Below are 15,509 nucleotides of genomic sequence, written 5' to 3' on the forward strand. Positions count from 1 at the left end.
AGAGTTCGCTCTAACTTAGTTGCTTTATTGATGTAGTAGTTTTTGTCTGCATAGTACACGTAGTATATAGGTAAAACAATAACAATCAAACATTTACGCTTGTCATCAGATGCTTTCATTTGGTATCGGAAACACTCAACAAACTGCTGCTGGACGTACTGTTGGCCGTGCTGCCCGCACTATAGATCGCATCCTGATGCCAGCTCTGTAACGAAAGGGGAAATGGCTCGTACTGTTACCTGTACCGACTTCGACTACACACCTCAGATCAAAGCAATACTCACATTCGGGGTTGGTTTCGCGCGGCACTACCGACACGCGCCGGGACGCGGATAAGTTTGCCATCCTTCCGAGGGCCCGTATGGCATTGCCTGTTTTCTGTGGACGGCATCAGAGGGAAGACGTTAGGCAATTAGGCAATGTTGCGCGTGAAAGCATCGCCCGCCCTTTTCGCTTACCTGCCATTTTCTACGGATGATGAATTTTTTCAACTTATCCGTCCGGATCTGGTTCACACCAACGTTGTCGCCGCCCTTGAGCGAAAGCCACTCGGACTGCAAACACTGCTGGGCGGTCAGCCGCTCCTCCTGGCGGCCGCGCAGCAGCCCCGCAATGAATTCCTTCGCCTCGTCCGACACCAGATCGAACGCCTCGTCGTCAAAGTCGTACTCGGCGCGCGTAATGTTGCTGAACGTGTCCACGTCGTTGTCGCCCATGAAGGGCGACAGGCCGGACAGTAGCACATAGCAGATCACGCCGATGCTCCACATGTCCGACTGTACGCTGATCGGTTCGTAGTTGATGATTTCCGGCGCAATGAACTCGGGCGTCCCGAACAGCACACGCGTCGGGCTGGACGCGCACAGTCGCTGCGCCAAACCGAAGTCGATGATTTTGATCTGCAAAAGCAAGCGGAATGTCTCATTCCCACCACATACCATACCATCCTCCCCTATGACGGCCCCTTACCTCGTGGCTCGTTTTGGTGGCGCACATAATGTTCTCCGGCTTCAGGTCCAGATGCACGATCTGGCGGCTGTGCATGTGCTCCACGCCCTGGCAGATCTGGCGCACGAAGATCACGCAGTCCTTCTCGGTGAGCGTAAAGTCGTCCGCGACCACGCGCTCGAACAGCTCGCCGCCGGAGATGTACTCCACCACCATGATGATCTCCTTCGGCAGCTCGAAGGTGGCGAACAGCCGCAGCAGCTTCGGATGCTCCAGGCTCTCCATGATCGCCGTCTCCTGCCAGACGCGCTCCTTGTCCTTCAGCCGGATGCACTTGACCTTCTTGGCCGCGAGCACGGTGCCCGCCTCGCCCTGCCGGGCAATCACCTTGTACACCACGCCGAACCGTCCCTTGCCCACCTCCTTCACCACCTCGAACTGCTCGTTAAAGTCACCGCCGGAAGCGATCGTCAGCGTCGCGGGACACGGCTGCTGCTGGTGCTGGCTATTGCTCTCGCCACCGTCACCCTCGTGGTCCGCGTACCCGCCAGACTCGCCGTTGCCGACGTCGCTGCCGAAGCTTGCCCCGCTCGAGGTGGGACTGGCGGCCAGCAGGCTCGTGCGCGTCTCCGACGTGCCGTTGATGCGTTTGGCCTCGTGCTGTGCCGATACCGGTTCGCTGGCCGGTGTCGGATGGCTTGTGCCGTGCACGTTCTCTGCCCGTATCCGAAACCGGTACGAGCCGTCCGGCTGCAAGCTGTCAATGACACAGGAAAACGAGTTCGGCACACGCTTGACGCAGATCCAACGGTCTTCGCCATTCTGTTCCATCTCGATCCTAAAGGGCAGTCGATTATTAGCAGATTCTCAAAGCGCACACACACATATATCCACAGAGCACTTACACAAATCCTGTTATGGCACTTCCTCCATCGTACGGGGCAGGATTCCACGATACGGTCAGGGCGGTTGGGCTAAGCGGGGCCACTGTCGGCCGTCCGGCAGGCGGTTCCGGCGGTGACTCGACGCGCAAACACATGGACAGCTCCGTTTCCGGGCAGGCCTTGTCGAGCTGGATGCTATACTTACCGCCCTGGGCCGGCTCGATGTTGGTTAGAAGCAGCCGGGTGCGGCCCGGTAGATTGCTCGTGCTAGCATTGCTATCGGTGATGAATCGGCCCTAAAATGATAGTGAAGCATACATATTTATGATACGCCCAATTTATCATCACGATTCAAATTATCTTTCTGTATGGTTAAGTGTATGTGGGTATGGTTTGATGATAAGGAAAGTATTAATAAGCTTGTAAGCTTCCCGCTCACAATCCAATTCCAGCTCATCAACAGGAACTAAACGATGTTTTACACGTACAGCCTTGAGTCGGCTCTGTGGTCTATTGGATAGACGCGTCAGCTCCTGCAAGACCGGTTGGGTTTAAATTTCAAGTTAGTGTAGTGTCCACCTATTGTGGCTATTCTATATGGTTGGGATTTTTAAGGGTCCGAATCAAATAATACACCGTTTAATGTCCCACAGGGTACAGCCCTCCAGAAATATTCGATTCTGAGTACTGGGAAAGATGTCTTTGGATATAAAAGAATCGTTCCATATTTGATCTTGTTTGCAAGGCGCCGGCGTCTGTCTCTCCCATTATACCACAACACTGCCCAACTATTCAGATGTGTGCTTGATCGAGATCTTCTAGGGTATTATTGATCAATTTGTCATTGAAAATTAGTCAACAAAGTCGCAGCAGCAGCGCCCACAAGTAGCGCAGAGCCGTGTAATCGCTGGAAGCAGAGCACAAATCAAACACCATCATAAATATGGAAATTCTAACCCAAACCCACAAATTACACGGACTTCAAACCCAAACAGACTCAAACAACAACAAAAAACATCTGTAAATCTGTGTACTGTTTTCCCACGTTACCAGCTGCAAAGCCCACGTACACCCGAGATAGAGATAGAGAAATCAGTAGGATTTGTTTGCATATTTTGCGCAACGAAACCAACCACCATTACGCCCGCGAATGCGTGTTTGGTTAAGATTAAGATTAGCCTCCTCGATTGGCGGCGATTGGCCCGTAGCGGCCAATCCGGACGGTAGAGAATACTAATCAATACGCCCTCGCGGGCTCATGATGTCGCCCCTTTGCTGAAACCGTGATCCGACATGAGAGATATCGAGCTGTTTTTGGGCATGCAGCTGCGCGCGGTCGGTCGCACAGGATAGAAGACAGCATTCCAGCAAACTTTGCTTACCGATCGCTTCCAGCGCAGCTCGGCCGGTGGCTGGCCCTGGTAGCAGGCCTCTATGATCACGTCGTCGCCCTGCAGTACCACCTCGTCCTGCAGGCAGTGCAGAAAGCGCAGCTTCTGCTGACTGCCGCCGTACCGTTCGATTTCCCGCCGTATTTCCTGCCGCTCGCACGCACCGACGTACGCCTTCGGCAGCACGCACAGGTCGGCGTACGCGCACAGCTGGCCCTGCCGGTCGCTCTCGGTCGAGGGGATGCAACACTTTACCTCGCCGCTCTGCCGGTACGCACTGTTGAATATTCGCAGAATGTTCGCTCCATCGTCGCGTGACTCCATCTGTGGAAAAGAGGGGTGTGAATGGAAACAAACGAAGGTGTAAGCCAACACAAGGTGCCAGGAGGGCAAAGGGAGGGCACAGTGACGCACCGAAAATCCTTTGGTACCGCTGGTAATTTCCATGCCCCGGACGTACCACCGTACCCGCATGTCCGGCGGATGGACACACGCGCAAAACTCCACGTTGTCGCCCTCGAGCGCGATCTGCGAGAGCGGGAAGCGTACGAAGCGCACCGGCGGCCGGTGGTCGCAGTCCATCGGTGGCGGCTGCTGCTGCTGGTCCAGCTCGAGCACGTCCAGATAGCAGCTGGAGGTAAGCTGCTGCTTGGCCGCCTCGATGCAACACTCGTACAGGCCGGCATCGTCCAGGAACGGGTCCTTGAGTCGTAGTCCAAACTTGCCATTACCGTGATCGATGTACCTGGGGGATGGGATGAGCGTGTCTCCCCAAGGTTAGTTGCATTCGGTTTCTCGTGTCCCCCGGGACATCCTGGACCCCGCAGCTCGATACTCACGCAAAGTCGGTCGAATCCTTCACCAGGCGGCCATTTTTCTTCCACGAACACTTGACCAGCTCGGCACACTGCAGCTCCAGGCTGAGCTCCACCTCGGTTCCCTCCGTGACGGTGATCACCTTCGGCAGCTCGTGCACAATCCGCGGTAGCTGCCCGACCGGTACCGACCACTTCGGGTCCTGCACGTCGATCTCCGCCGACATCACCTTCATGCAGCCGTCGATCGTTTCCAGCACGCACGTGTACGTGCCGGAATCGCTCGCCTTCGCCTTCTCCAGCACGAGCGACACGTTGCGCTGGCTGACGCTGCGATGGAATATCCGGCCATCGTCCAGCTCGCGCCCGTTGTGAAAGCAGCGCACGGCCGGTATGGACGGTGCGTAGTACTCCGCGTTCAGCACGATGTACTCGCCGACCTGGGGCGAATAGTCGTTGATGTGGCGGTAGATGCGCATACTGCTCGCCGCCGGCTCGCTGTTCCGCTTCACCCGATTGATCGTGCGGATCTTCTCGAGCACCAGCAGCTCGATCGTGCGCTCCACCCGGCCACTCTCGTTCTCGATCACCAGCTGGTACGGGCCGGCATCCTTCGCGCTCACGCACTGGATCTTCATCGTGCACAGGGAGCCCTTGCTCTGGATCGAAATGGTGCGCGAGGGTGCGAGCAGGGCGCCGTTGCGCTGCCAGGCCATGGCCGGCGTCGGGTAGCCCTCGATGATGCACTGAAAGATGGCCGTCTCGTACTCGTACACCTCGAGCTTCTGCGGCACGTAGATAAACTTGAGCGGCACGGTGGCGCACGGTTCACCGGCGGCTGCCCGACCGCACCCGGCGAGCGCTGGCTGGTTGATCGCACCACTGGCCATTTCGCATCGAATTCTTCTACTTCTACTACTGGAACGTTGCTATCAACTTCAAACACACACATTAACACTGAGCTTGAAACATCCACGGAGCACAGCACCGACGTTCGCTAAGGAATTCCGCCGCGTGTGACACTTCACTCCACCCTTTCTCAAGTTGAGCTCATCAGTTTGCTATTAGATGCGTTGACGATGATTCACTGACACAGTCACGTACACAGCACTACTTCGGGACCACCATACTACTGCATTGCGTTGCTGTAAGATGTTCAGTGTGAGTTAAACTCCTAAGCTCCAATGCCACTGCAGCCTTTTGTGCATTGTTCCGCATTTGCGTTCCCGTGAACCCCTTGCGTACGTGTCCCTGAACGTGGAACCTCACCACTTTGGTGACATTCAACCTTCCGATAGCTTATCCACCTATTTGGGCTTCACCATCATCAGCACAACAGAAGAAGGTCGTACTTTATGGATATCGCTGACGAGATGGCGGCAAGCGTCACGAGCTCTAGGAGCTTTCGCAGATGAGAACGATACGGCAGGGAACGGAAGGGTTACGGAACGGTCCTGTCATGCGTGTACAATGACATTCGCTCTTTTTGGAAGTAGCAGGGCTCTTAAGTCAATGTCGCGGGCGCTTGTTGGGAAATACATTGCAAGAAACGACTTGATCGTACGCACGAGATAAACGGAACGCATCGATCGCGCAAGGGTGATGAGACCTTTCCAAGGGAGCATGTTGTGTCTCTTGGTGATGTATGGAGATGTTGTGTCTATTTGCATGATATGATAGTTTTAAGTGCACGCATGTAGAATTGAACCCCGATAACCGAATGGAAATTGAGATAGTTCCAACAAGGTCGTATCCATCCGGCACAAGACAACTCTGTTATAATTGTACTCTCTTGTGTAAGGCTGTGTAGTTTGTTTTCGCTTTTTGGAGATCGTTTAGATCGATGTAAGGCTGGAGCTCGAGATCGATAAGTGTTTCAATCAAAACCACAGGGAAATAATGTATAAGAATGATGCGATGCTCTGATTTAAGAATCTGAAACAATCATCAAAGTAAATCGTTGAATCTGAACCTCAAATTTTGAGATCCATGAACTCTCAAAGATTCATGAATCCTCAAAGACCACTAAATATTCAAATACTATGACTCAAGATTTATATGTCTCAGAATTTGTAAAGATACATCTCTAAAGATTTCTGAATCTCCGCTTGAAGGTATTAGAAGATTTGCGAATCTATGGAGTTTCATAAATCTTTGGAGACTCCTTCCGCGATTCGCAATTCAAATCACTGAAGACGTAAACAAATGAATCTTAACGAAAGATGCAAGAAACACAGCACGAAAGTGTATTAAAGCGCCATTTAAAAATTAATCCACCAAACAAAGCGAAATCCAGCTCATTACCAAGATTTGAACTCAGGACGAACTCGCTATTACTAACTCACCAACACACACACACAAACTTCACTTTCGCGTACAATAAACAAACAATTCAAAATAAACAAAATCATCCATTTTTGTACAAAAAAAAATGGTCCGACCAGTTCTTTCCACACACCAATTAAGGAACTGCCGTCCGACCAACCATCCAGCCAACATCTCTCGCTTCTCCGCTAAACTACCTCTTTATAGCACACACGGGCCATATAAAGACCAGCCGTTGCCCGCCGTTTTGGCCGCACTGGGGCACGCAAATGGCTTTAATAAAATTTCACATTTCACGTCGTGCCAGCGGTGTTGGCGACAATGGAATTCCAAATATGTTAACACGCACTCGTACCGGGGAACCGGGGACCGACCCGGGTTGGTAGGAGACGGTGAATCGATCGACGGAGGCGAGACAAAATAATCGCGAATGAAATGACGTTCGACGTTCATAAATGGATAAATGCTGTGAAGGTGTCTTGTCATATTTGTCGTTTTTTCGTAAGACACAATCGTAACGAAAAAGGGACATTATGGCAAATATAAAACGTTTTAACCACCATCTCTTAAGAAAGTCGCGGCAGCTACGCTGCACGATGGCATCAATTACTCATCGCACATGTTACAGCGCATTAGTACGCAAAACAGTAGCGCACGCGGGCTGCCCGACACGAATGCTACGGTGGCGCACGGTTGCGACCTTCAGGTGGTCCTCCCGCTTTGTACGGCCGTACGGTAGTGCTACGACTTGCGCGTTCGAATCCGTGGGCTCCGTACCGTTAACCTGTGCGCAGCCATACCTGCGCCCCACAGCTGACGCGCGGCGGCGGCGGCCGTTGCACATTCCTGGCGAAATTCTTTCTGCCCACAAGGTTTCGTGGCTTACGGTGGCACTTAAGTCACTGCAAACACACACACACTCTCACTACACGCCTCGCCCAGTAGACGATGATCAATGTTGCTTGTCAGCATCACGGAGACGCGTTTTGCACGCCAGAAACGTGTTTTGTATATGCCCCGGAAAGGGAATAATCGACGCGAGCTACACACCAGTGAAAGCGCCCAGCGATAAAAACCTCCCGCACCCCCGTGGGTGGCAGTTGAAGGGAGTGGTAGTAAATTGCGCAAATAAAAACACATCAACACACACACATACACACACTACTTGTCCGCTATGTACGTTAGACGGTTCAGTTCATCTGCTTAGCACAGCTGGGGGAAAGAATAACACACCGCCACTTGGAGGGTTTGCGCCAACTTTGTTTGCGTATGATCGGCAATACGCCAAAGCCCGTACACGTAAAGCTGAGCCTCGAACTCGAACTCGTCAACCAGGACGCCTGAAGGCTCTCTACTCGCTGTTCCGTTCGTCGGCAAACCGCGCAACACAATACCCGCAGAAAACGGCGGCACATTGTCGCTGGAATGGAAAAATAACCTTGCGTAAACCGCAGTACACACACACACAGACACGCAGCGAGCGCAGTTGCCCTTCTTGTGTGTGTGTGCCCGTCACCGTCCTCACCACAAGCGCGCCCGATGCCCGCACTCCCCCTCCCATTCCAAAGGTCATACGAGCCCATGTTCACGGCGTGGCATCAGACGGGGCGCGAGGCTTCACCGAGAAACGTCCCCAGCCACCGGCTGGGCACATCCGGCCGTGGGCCCCAACCCTGCCAGGCCACTTGTTTACACTCGTCCCGATCGAACTGGCGCTTCCGGTGGTCCGTTCCGCAGCCGGCAGCACCCGTAAACGCGTGTTTTGCTAACAGATTGCCGAACTGCAGCAGCGAAAAGCCTTCGGGCCAGAGGCGACGAACCCGCGGTTTACTGCATGGCACCACCAACACCACACTTACACAAACACAAAAATACACAAACACATGCACACAGCTACAAATTGGCGTATCTTTTCGCGCGCCCTTGTACACCCTTTTCCCATCGCCACGCTGCAGACCGCCGTCCCCCGCCGTTTTTGTCAGTTTCGCTGTCTGCGCGCGCGCGCTCGTCCGACCTCGCGATCTTCACGATATTTGCTGAACGCCACGCGGAGATCTCGATCGGAGGCGACCACGGCGACGCACTGCGGCTTGATCGTACTTTGCCAACAGAATAGGGGTGCTACGGCTGGTGCTAATTAGTCGCTCCAGATCTCGACGCAGATTGCAACGATCTGTGTCCTCTGTACACACACACGCACTGGGGTCGATGGCGAGCCCCTGTAGCAGTCTCTGGTGCAGTTGTCGCTGCACACGGTCGAGCTGCACGGAACGGAATGATTGAAGGAACCGATCACCATCTGGCGAAGTTGGTCTGGCTCGGGCCCGTGATAGGACCGCGTCGTCAATCTTGCTCTCGATCTCGACATCTAATCGATCGAAGCGAGCGGAGACTAGAGAGTGTTGGAGGGTTGGAATAACACACAAGAGACGGCAACTGAGCTATCGTTTGAGCGTTTAAGAGTGTGTATGTGAGAGAGAGAGGAAGATAAGGATGGCGAGTTGTAGTGAGAACACAGGTGAAACTAGACGGGAGATCTTGTTCCCCAAAATGTTACGCGCTCCACATGCATACGACTACGGGAGAGATTCCCCAATCCAGGGGTTGGCAAGTTACGGCTTGAGAAGCGTCCAGGTCGCGCGAGCATTTTGCAATTGAACTGTGATGAGAACATTGTTATTGCACTTCCCAAGATTCAACCTCAAGATTTCAACCTAAAGATATCAAACTAAATTTTCCAAAATTTAGAACCAAGTACTTGTTCAATGGTTTCATGTTTTAATTAGTATTTGGTTTGAATCGTTTTGAGGGATATTAAGGTACAACTGGTTCCTGTACCAATTGTTACGAGATGCTCGGGGTGTACTTAATACCCCTGAATACTTAAGCTTGGTTTATCCTATGGTAAGGTTTATTGTATCTACTGTTTGTCGATTTTTTCACACTTTCATATGTTTTAATAACCTTAATATGAACAGTCAAATTGAATTAAAATAAATGAACTTGAAAAAGTTCTGTAAAGACGCAAATTTATTTGTAATGAGCAAAGGAATAAAGAGCAAAAAAAAACAAAGAGTATCTAGGAAGGTGAAAACTTAGCAGCAGCAATCGCAATCCATAGCTTCAGAAATTTCTTCCATTTGGATCTTTTGTTGGAATATTTGCCGACCTCTGGTGTAATCGATCCTAAAATACTGAGGCTGTGAGGCTCTCAATTGTTCACTTTTGTAATTGTAGGCACCGTTGCTGATATTGTCTTTGGTGGCATCTTTTCAACTATCTCAAACCGTTCTGCGCTCTCTCTCTCTCTCTCTCTCTCTCTCTTTCTCTCTCTCTCTCTCTCTCTCTCTCTCTCTCTCACACATACACACACAAATTCTCTCTATCTCAAAGATCGATACTCAGGCGATATCGCATTATCAATTGAAGCGATTCGTCCAATTCGCTACATCCGCCACCAACTGATGAGCTGTCAGGGTCTCGCAATTAGAACCATTCCGGTTGATCGGTTTTAATCATTCGCACACTAATCAGGCTGCCCCGTATGCGCTCGTGCCGCCACGTCCCTTGGCCAACCCCCGTCTCCGCCGTTGCACTAGAGCTAAGTAGATTAGCTCAGTTGGCAGCAAACTGCGCGTCAAACAGCACCTTGTACACTGCAAATGCACCAATGCACCACCTTGTGCGCTGTGTGCACCTTCACCGCGAGCAACTAACATCACACCACCTGGTGACGGCAGGTGCCACCTGAAACTAGAACCGGCAATTTTCGACACCTTAACACCTCGCGCAATGGATAGTTACGGATGATGGCGGCGACGGCAACGACGACGACAGGGCCCGGACCGGTTGGTGAAAAAACCGTCCAACCAGCCGCAAATGGGTAAAGGGCCGCACGACAAAATTGCGCGATCGTACGCACGCACGACCTTCGGGGCGGTTCGTGTCTTCGGGCCGCTACACTTTATACGCGCGCGCGTGCGCACACACTCACGCACCGTTTCCTGCTGCTTCACTTTGCCAAAGGGCGTCAAGGTGTGCCCGTACTGACTCACGGAGGCTTTACGTACCCGCGGACAGCTGAATTCGCGTTACATACAAGCTTGCGACGTCCGACGCGATCTGCGGACGAACAGCGACTGTGCGTCTTCCCAACTGGAGGCGCCATCGCGTTGCGGTGAGCACAGGGCCGTGAAATGGGCACACATACACCCTTACCCCCAAGCACATACACCGACAGCGAGAGTTGCTGGATGTAAAAGGGTGCAACAAATGCCATTCGGTCGATCGGTCGCTGTGTTGTGGGTGCCAAGCGTCTCCAGGCAGCACGGCAGCAGCATCGCTCGATCGCAGCGCGTCTTGCAATAGGCGGAAGGGGAGGGAGTACAAGGGGTACAAGAAAATTCAATTTCGCATTTAAATGTACGGCCCTAAACACTTCGAAGCGCCATTTCGGACGTCCTTTCACAAAGTAATTCTGTTCGGCTCGACTTCGAATTAGACGTCCAGCGCCTTCTCGCGCATTGGACCGGATGAGAGCGAACCAGTGACCCGGTTTTGCGCTTTACGATCGACCATCTGCCAGGATGTGAGGGAAGGGCGGGCGAGAAGTGCTGAAGGACGTTCTGCTGTGGAGCAACAAAACAAAAAAAGAAATAAACCAACGGGTTCGGGCGCCATCTACCCTGCACCCCCCTGTGGAGCGAAACCTGTTGCACATCTGGAGGGGTGGGTGGAAACGTAGCGTGCAGCATCCGCAGTCTTTCGGTCCGCCGTGACTCACCAAGTCACTTTCGTTTCGAGTGTTTATCTCACTCTCCTACAAAACTCCTTTCATGGAATGAAAAAGATTGTATCATTTTGCTGGTGCAAAACCGCTACCGCCGCCCCATCGTTCATGTGATGACCACCACCACCACCACCCGTCCTGGGTATGTTGTGGATTTGTTTCTTTTTTTATTACTATTTTTGTTGTTGCCGCTGGCCAGTATGGCGTGGGTATGGTAATATACGAGGGCATCGATTCAATGCTAATGGGAGCGTGTTTGCCGGAAAGGGGAGGAAGTGTTTATGGCGCTCGGAAGTCACACTGAGGCACGGGAAGGCGCGAAATGTCGATGGTTTTTTGGGGTCATTTATTTGGTAATGTTATCGCTTTGACCGTCAGTGACTTCCAGGCTGGAGTAGGCCGTTGCGACATTAAGCGTAAGAATTAATGTGTTGAAGGTGAAAGAACGGCAAAAAAACCCATAAGAAAAAAAAGATATCTGTTCGAAGGTATGGTTTCGGTTATTAGCATGTTTGTTTTTTCTTTCTTTTTTCCAACGTTTCGATGGTTGGAACGAAACGCGAATTTAAATATTGCTGTATTTCTAACACTGATACGTGATACGTTACGCAGAGCGGTGAACATGTGATGATTCATGGCAAAAACCCAAACAATTCTCGTAATGACGAGACACACAGATACGCATACGGGAACTAAAGATCGGGAAATAGTCGATAACGCAACAGATCTGCTAAGGTGCGCAACATCCATTGGCTGCGTTCGGTTCCATAGCATTTCTTTGCCAAGCACAGCATCTCAGACAACTCCCTTGCCTTTGTCTGTCAAGCCTTTGTCCGAAGCGACGACATGGAGGATGCAATTGAAAGACGTCCCTACGAAATTGAACTTGGATTAATTTCCTTCCAAATTGATTCTGAATGCTCCAGACAGATAGTATTGGTATGAATAAAATAAAGTTACTCCGAACAAATCCATTAGGAAGGACAGTTCACACAAATAAGACTAGAACACAAAATAAAACGCAGTAGACATTTAAAACTACAATGAATAAAATAAGGCATGATACAGAAGAAGAAATCGTAAAAAAGAAGAAGAAGGTAGAGAAAAGAAGAAGGAGGAAGAGAAAAAAAGAAGAAGGAAGAGAAAAACAATAAAAAGGAAGAGACAATGAAGAAGAAGAAGAAGAAGAAGAAGAAGAAGAAGAAAAAGAAGAAGAAGGAACATGAAGAGGAAGAGAAAAAGAAAAAAATAAGGAGAAGAAGGAGGAGTAAGAAGAGAAAATGAAGAAGAAGAAGAAGAAGAAGAAGAAGAAGAAGAAGAAGAAGAAGAAGAAGAAGAAGAAGAAGAAGAAGAAGGAGTAGGAAGAGAAAAAAGGAAGAAGAAGAAGAATAAGAAAGAAGAGGAAAAGAAAGGAAGTAGAAGGAAGAGAAAATGAAGAAGAAAAATAAGAAGAAGAAAACTAAAACCGCATATCAATACGCACAGGGTACGACTTGAAACCGTTTGCACGGGTTTTTGTTCCTTTTTTAGCGTGCGACAACGACAAAACAAAGCATTCTATTTGAACTATTCAAAATGGTGTCAACTTCTCCAATACTGGTGGAACAGAAACCTCTTGAAAGTGTTGTCAAAACTACGATTGGTTAAAAGGCTTCGTTTATCATTATGTTATCTCACCCCAGCGGCGGGTCAAGCCTCTCCGAGGCCCTAGGCGTTATGGTAGACGGGGCCCCTTCACCAAATCCATCGACGGGGGGGGGGGCTTCGTGTACGAATCATACACTGCAAATTTTATAAGTTTGCTGCAGTTACATTTTTTACTGAAAGCTATTGAGTAATACATGGTTTTCTCGTTTCACTGAATATCAGTAAAACAAATTACTGAAAATGCAGCTATTTATTCTGTCAAAACGACATTTCTGAGCTTCAAAAGAAAACATAATGCGATGCCCACTTGCTCGTGATGAACAAACATTTGATTTGGTAACCGCTTACACCCCGATAAATTTTAGGTGCGTATTCGGCTTGCGGAATTAACGTTTTGGTTGAGAAAAATCTTCACACCACTTTGCTGTTCTTGCTGAAATTTCATGATAACCGTGAGTGCGTACCAAATCAACAAACTTGTTTCGACAAAATACAGTTCACATCTGTATAAATCTTTATGAAACAGAGATGAACAAGAGCAGCATGGACTGCCACCCGCGCAACAATAAAAACTCCAATTTCAATACTTTTTTTCGCCAATTTTTAATCGATATCAATGACTAAACAATCAGTAATAGCAGAAAGGCTTTGTAGTATGTTCAAATTTTGGGTACTGTGGATACTGTTTCGAAGCGGACTTTCGACACTTGATCGTCTAGGCGATCATAAAAACCTTTCGGACGTTGGAGTTTAGAGGGATTACCTTGGGTAGGAGGACATAACTAAACTCCTTAAATGAGAAGTCGATAGATGATGGATGGGCTTAGTCCTATCCTGACAATCCGAACAAATCTGACCTGCCATGATCGGAGTTGGTTTTATCTATACTCAAAAGAAGTTAAAGGTCGGAAAGTTATCGTTTTCGCTAAGCTAGTTACATTTGTCTTTTATTGACAAGAACGATGGTTCTAAACGATATTTTCTTTCCTACTTTACAGTTTCTAGCTCGTGTTTCATACGGACGGTTTGATTTAAAATCGTCATCGTGAGCATAACATGAAAACAATATTTTGCTTTTACGTTGGTGTTTACCTTTACAATGAATACTGAAGTACCGTCTTGCTTCGAATTACGGCCACTTCATTTTCAATCGGTCAGAGCGATAACTTGTTGCACGCGGGAAAAACAATATTTTCATTCGAAAGTAACTGGAAATACCTTGTATTGCAGTATGTTTGTCTCAAGTAATCCACGGACCACAGGTCGAGCGGTGAGGGCCAGGAGATTGCATTTTTTTACACATATATTATTATATTATTACAGTTAATACCCAAATAACTGGTTTATGATATTAAACAATGCGATTGGTTATTGGTTTTCTTAAATTATTATATCATCCAAGCAAGTTTCAAATTCATTTTATTAAATAACTAAAATTGATTGTAAAGATTCTTCAATTAAGAGTCTGCAGCATACTGTGCAAAAGTCATAAAAAGTTCAAAACAATTAAGCAAAATCGCAATATCGCTTCTGAATGTACCCTTCCTTCCATGTTGCAAAATGTTTTCAGGATATATCTGAAGATGGTACAAAAACCTTAACAGCTGAAAAATTATCGAGACAAAAGTACAATCGTTCAGTACTATTATGAGGCCACGGACAAGTAAGGCCAGGTCAGACCAATTGATAGTGCATTTCTTTAAAAAAAAGCTCCAAGAAAATCGTTGCATCCTTAAAAAGCAATAGTGTGTAACCATTGTTCTCGTAAAATCAACAGTCAGGTTTTTATGGAATTATTCGTTTCTATTTTCTAATTTCTCCTCAAATTTGACCATATTAATTGGTCCGACAATCCATGTTATGGTGATCAAATTTGGAATAGTTCAACGATATGAATTGTCATATTAAAATATGTTCAGTTAATTTGTAATGAATAGGATCTTCCTATCTTTCAAAATCGCGCAAATATTTTCTCGGGCCTGACTGCATATTGTGGCGGGCCGGACTTTGCCGACCGCTGCCGTCAAATTTTACGCGATCATTCATATCGATATTTCCTTTCCGCCGACCCTTCCAAATTTGACCCAAACCCTTCAACAGCTTGCTTTTCCACCATCACTTCGTCCAGTCCCCAAAAGATAGCAGGGGCACGAGTTCTTAGTTTTTGCGTGATAACATAGAAACAGGCCAAATTAAAAAACGCACACATCGACATCGGAATCGATTCTTGAATGAAACCTCAACAGATAAAAAGAGCGTGCTTGGTGTCAGCCAATTTTTCTTGCTAATTTCTCCGGCTACGAACCGTTGTGTTGAGATCGGTTTCGGAGCCTTTTAATGTCGTATGTGCAAGTAGTTTGCGTGAGGCATCTCTTGTAACGGATTTCGCTTTACCCAACTCGCGCGTAACGTTCAATGCATTGGGCCAACGATGATGAAATGATATTGTTTTGAGCTGTGGGCATGTATCGCAGCGTTCTACGCTTCCAAATAAGGTGCACGTGTTAAACAAAAATATTGCACATGTTAAAAAGGCAAATGTTTTCTGCTTCTGATAGTAAAATGCTTATGATAAATAAAATAAATATGCTTCTGATAGGTCTGGTAGTAATAATAAATCTGATTGTAAACATAACCCCCGGGGGGAAAATGGAGGTATATTGGGTTGACAACACCAAATAGAAGGGGCCCCTCAATCGACGGGATCATC

General features: G+C 48.7%; 1 protein-coding gene across 7 annotated transcripts; it reads right to left on the reverse strand.

Annotated features, from left to right (window-relative positions):
- Positions 1 to 4: 4 nt before the first annotated feature.
- Positions 5 to 10,546, reverse strand: LOC120950144 (myosin light chain kinase, smooth muscle-like). Of its 7 annotated transcripts, none has more exons than XM_040367946.2 (9): positions 10,434 to 10,546; positions 4,063 to 5,183; positions 3,638 to 3,968; positions 3,215 to 3,547; positions 1,854 to 2,128; positions 970 to 1,786; positions 459 to 899; positions 285 to 378; positions 5 to 205 (listed from the first exon to the last, which is right to left on the reverse strand). In XM_040367946.2, coding segments are annotated over exons 2-9 (3,159 nt in total). In that variant the 5' UTR covers positions 4,929 to 5,183; positions 10,434 to 10,546; the 3' UTR covers positions 5 to 203. The 7 variants fall into 7 exon arrangements, with proteins under 7 accessions (XP_040223880.2, XP_040223881.2, XP_049463202.1 ...); XM_040367947.2 differs by having other exon boundaries at positions 10,362 to 10,528; XM_049607245.1 differs by lacking the exon at positions 10,434 to 10,546 and adding an exon at positions 10,168 to 10,351.
- Positions 10,547 to 15,509: the final 4,963 nt, after the last annotated feature.

Source organism: Anopheles coluzzii, chromosome 2 (genome assembly GCF_943734685.1).
Source record: "Anopheles coluzzii chromosome 2, AcolN3, whole genome shotgun sequence".
NCBI classification, from domain to species: Eukaryota; Metazoa; Arthropoda; class Insecta; order Diptera; family Culicidae; genus Anopheles; species Anopheles coluzzii.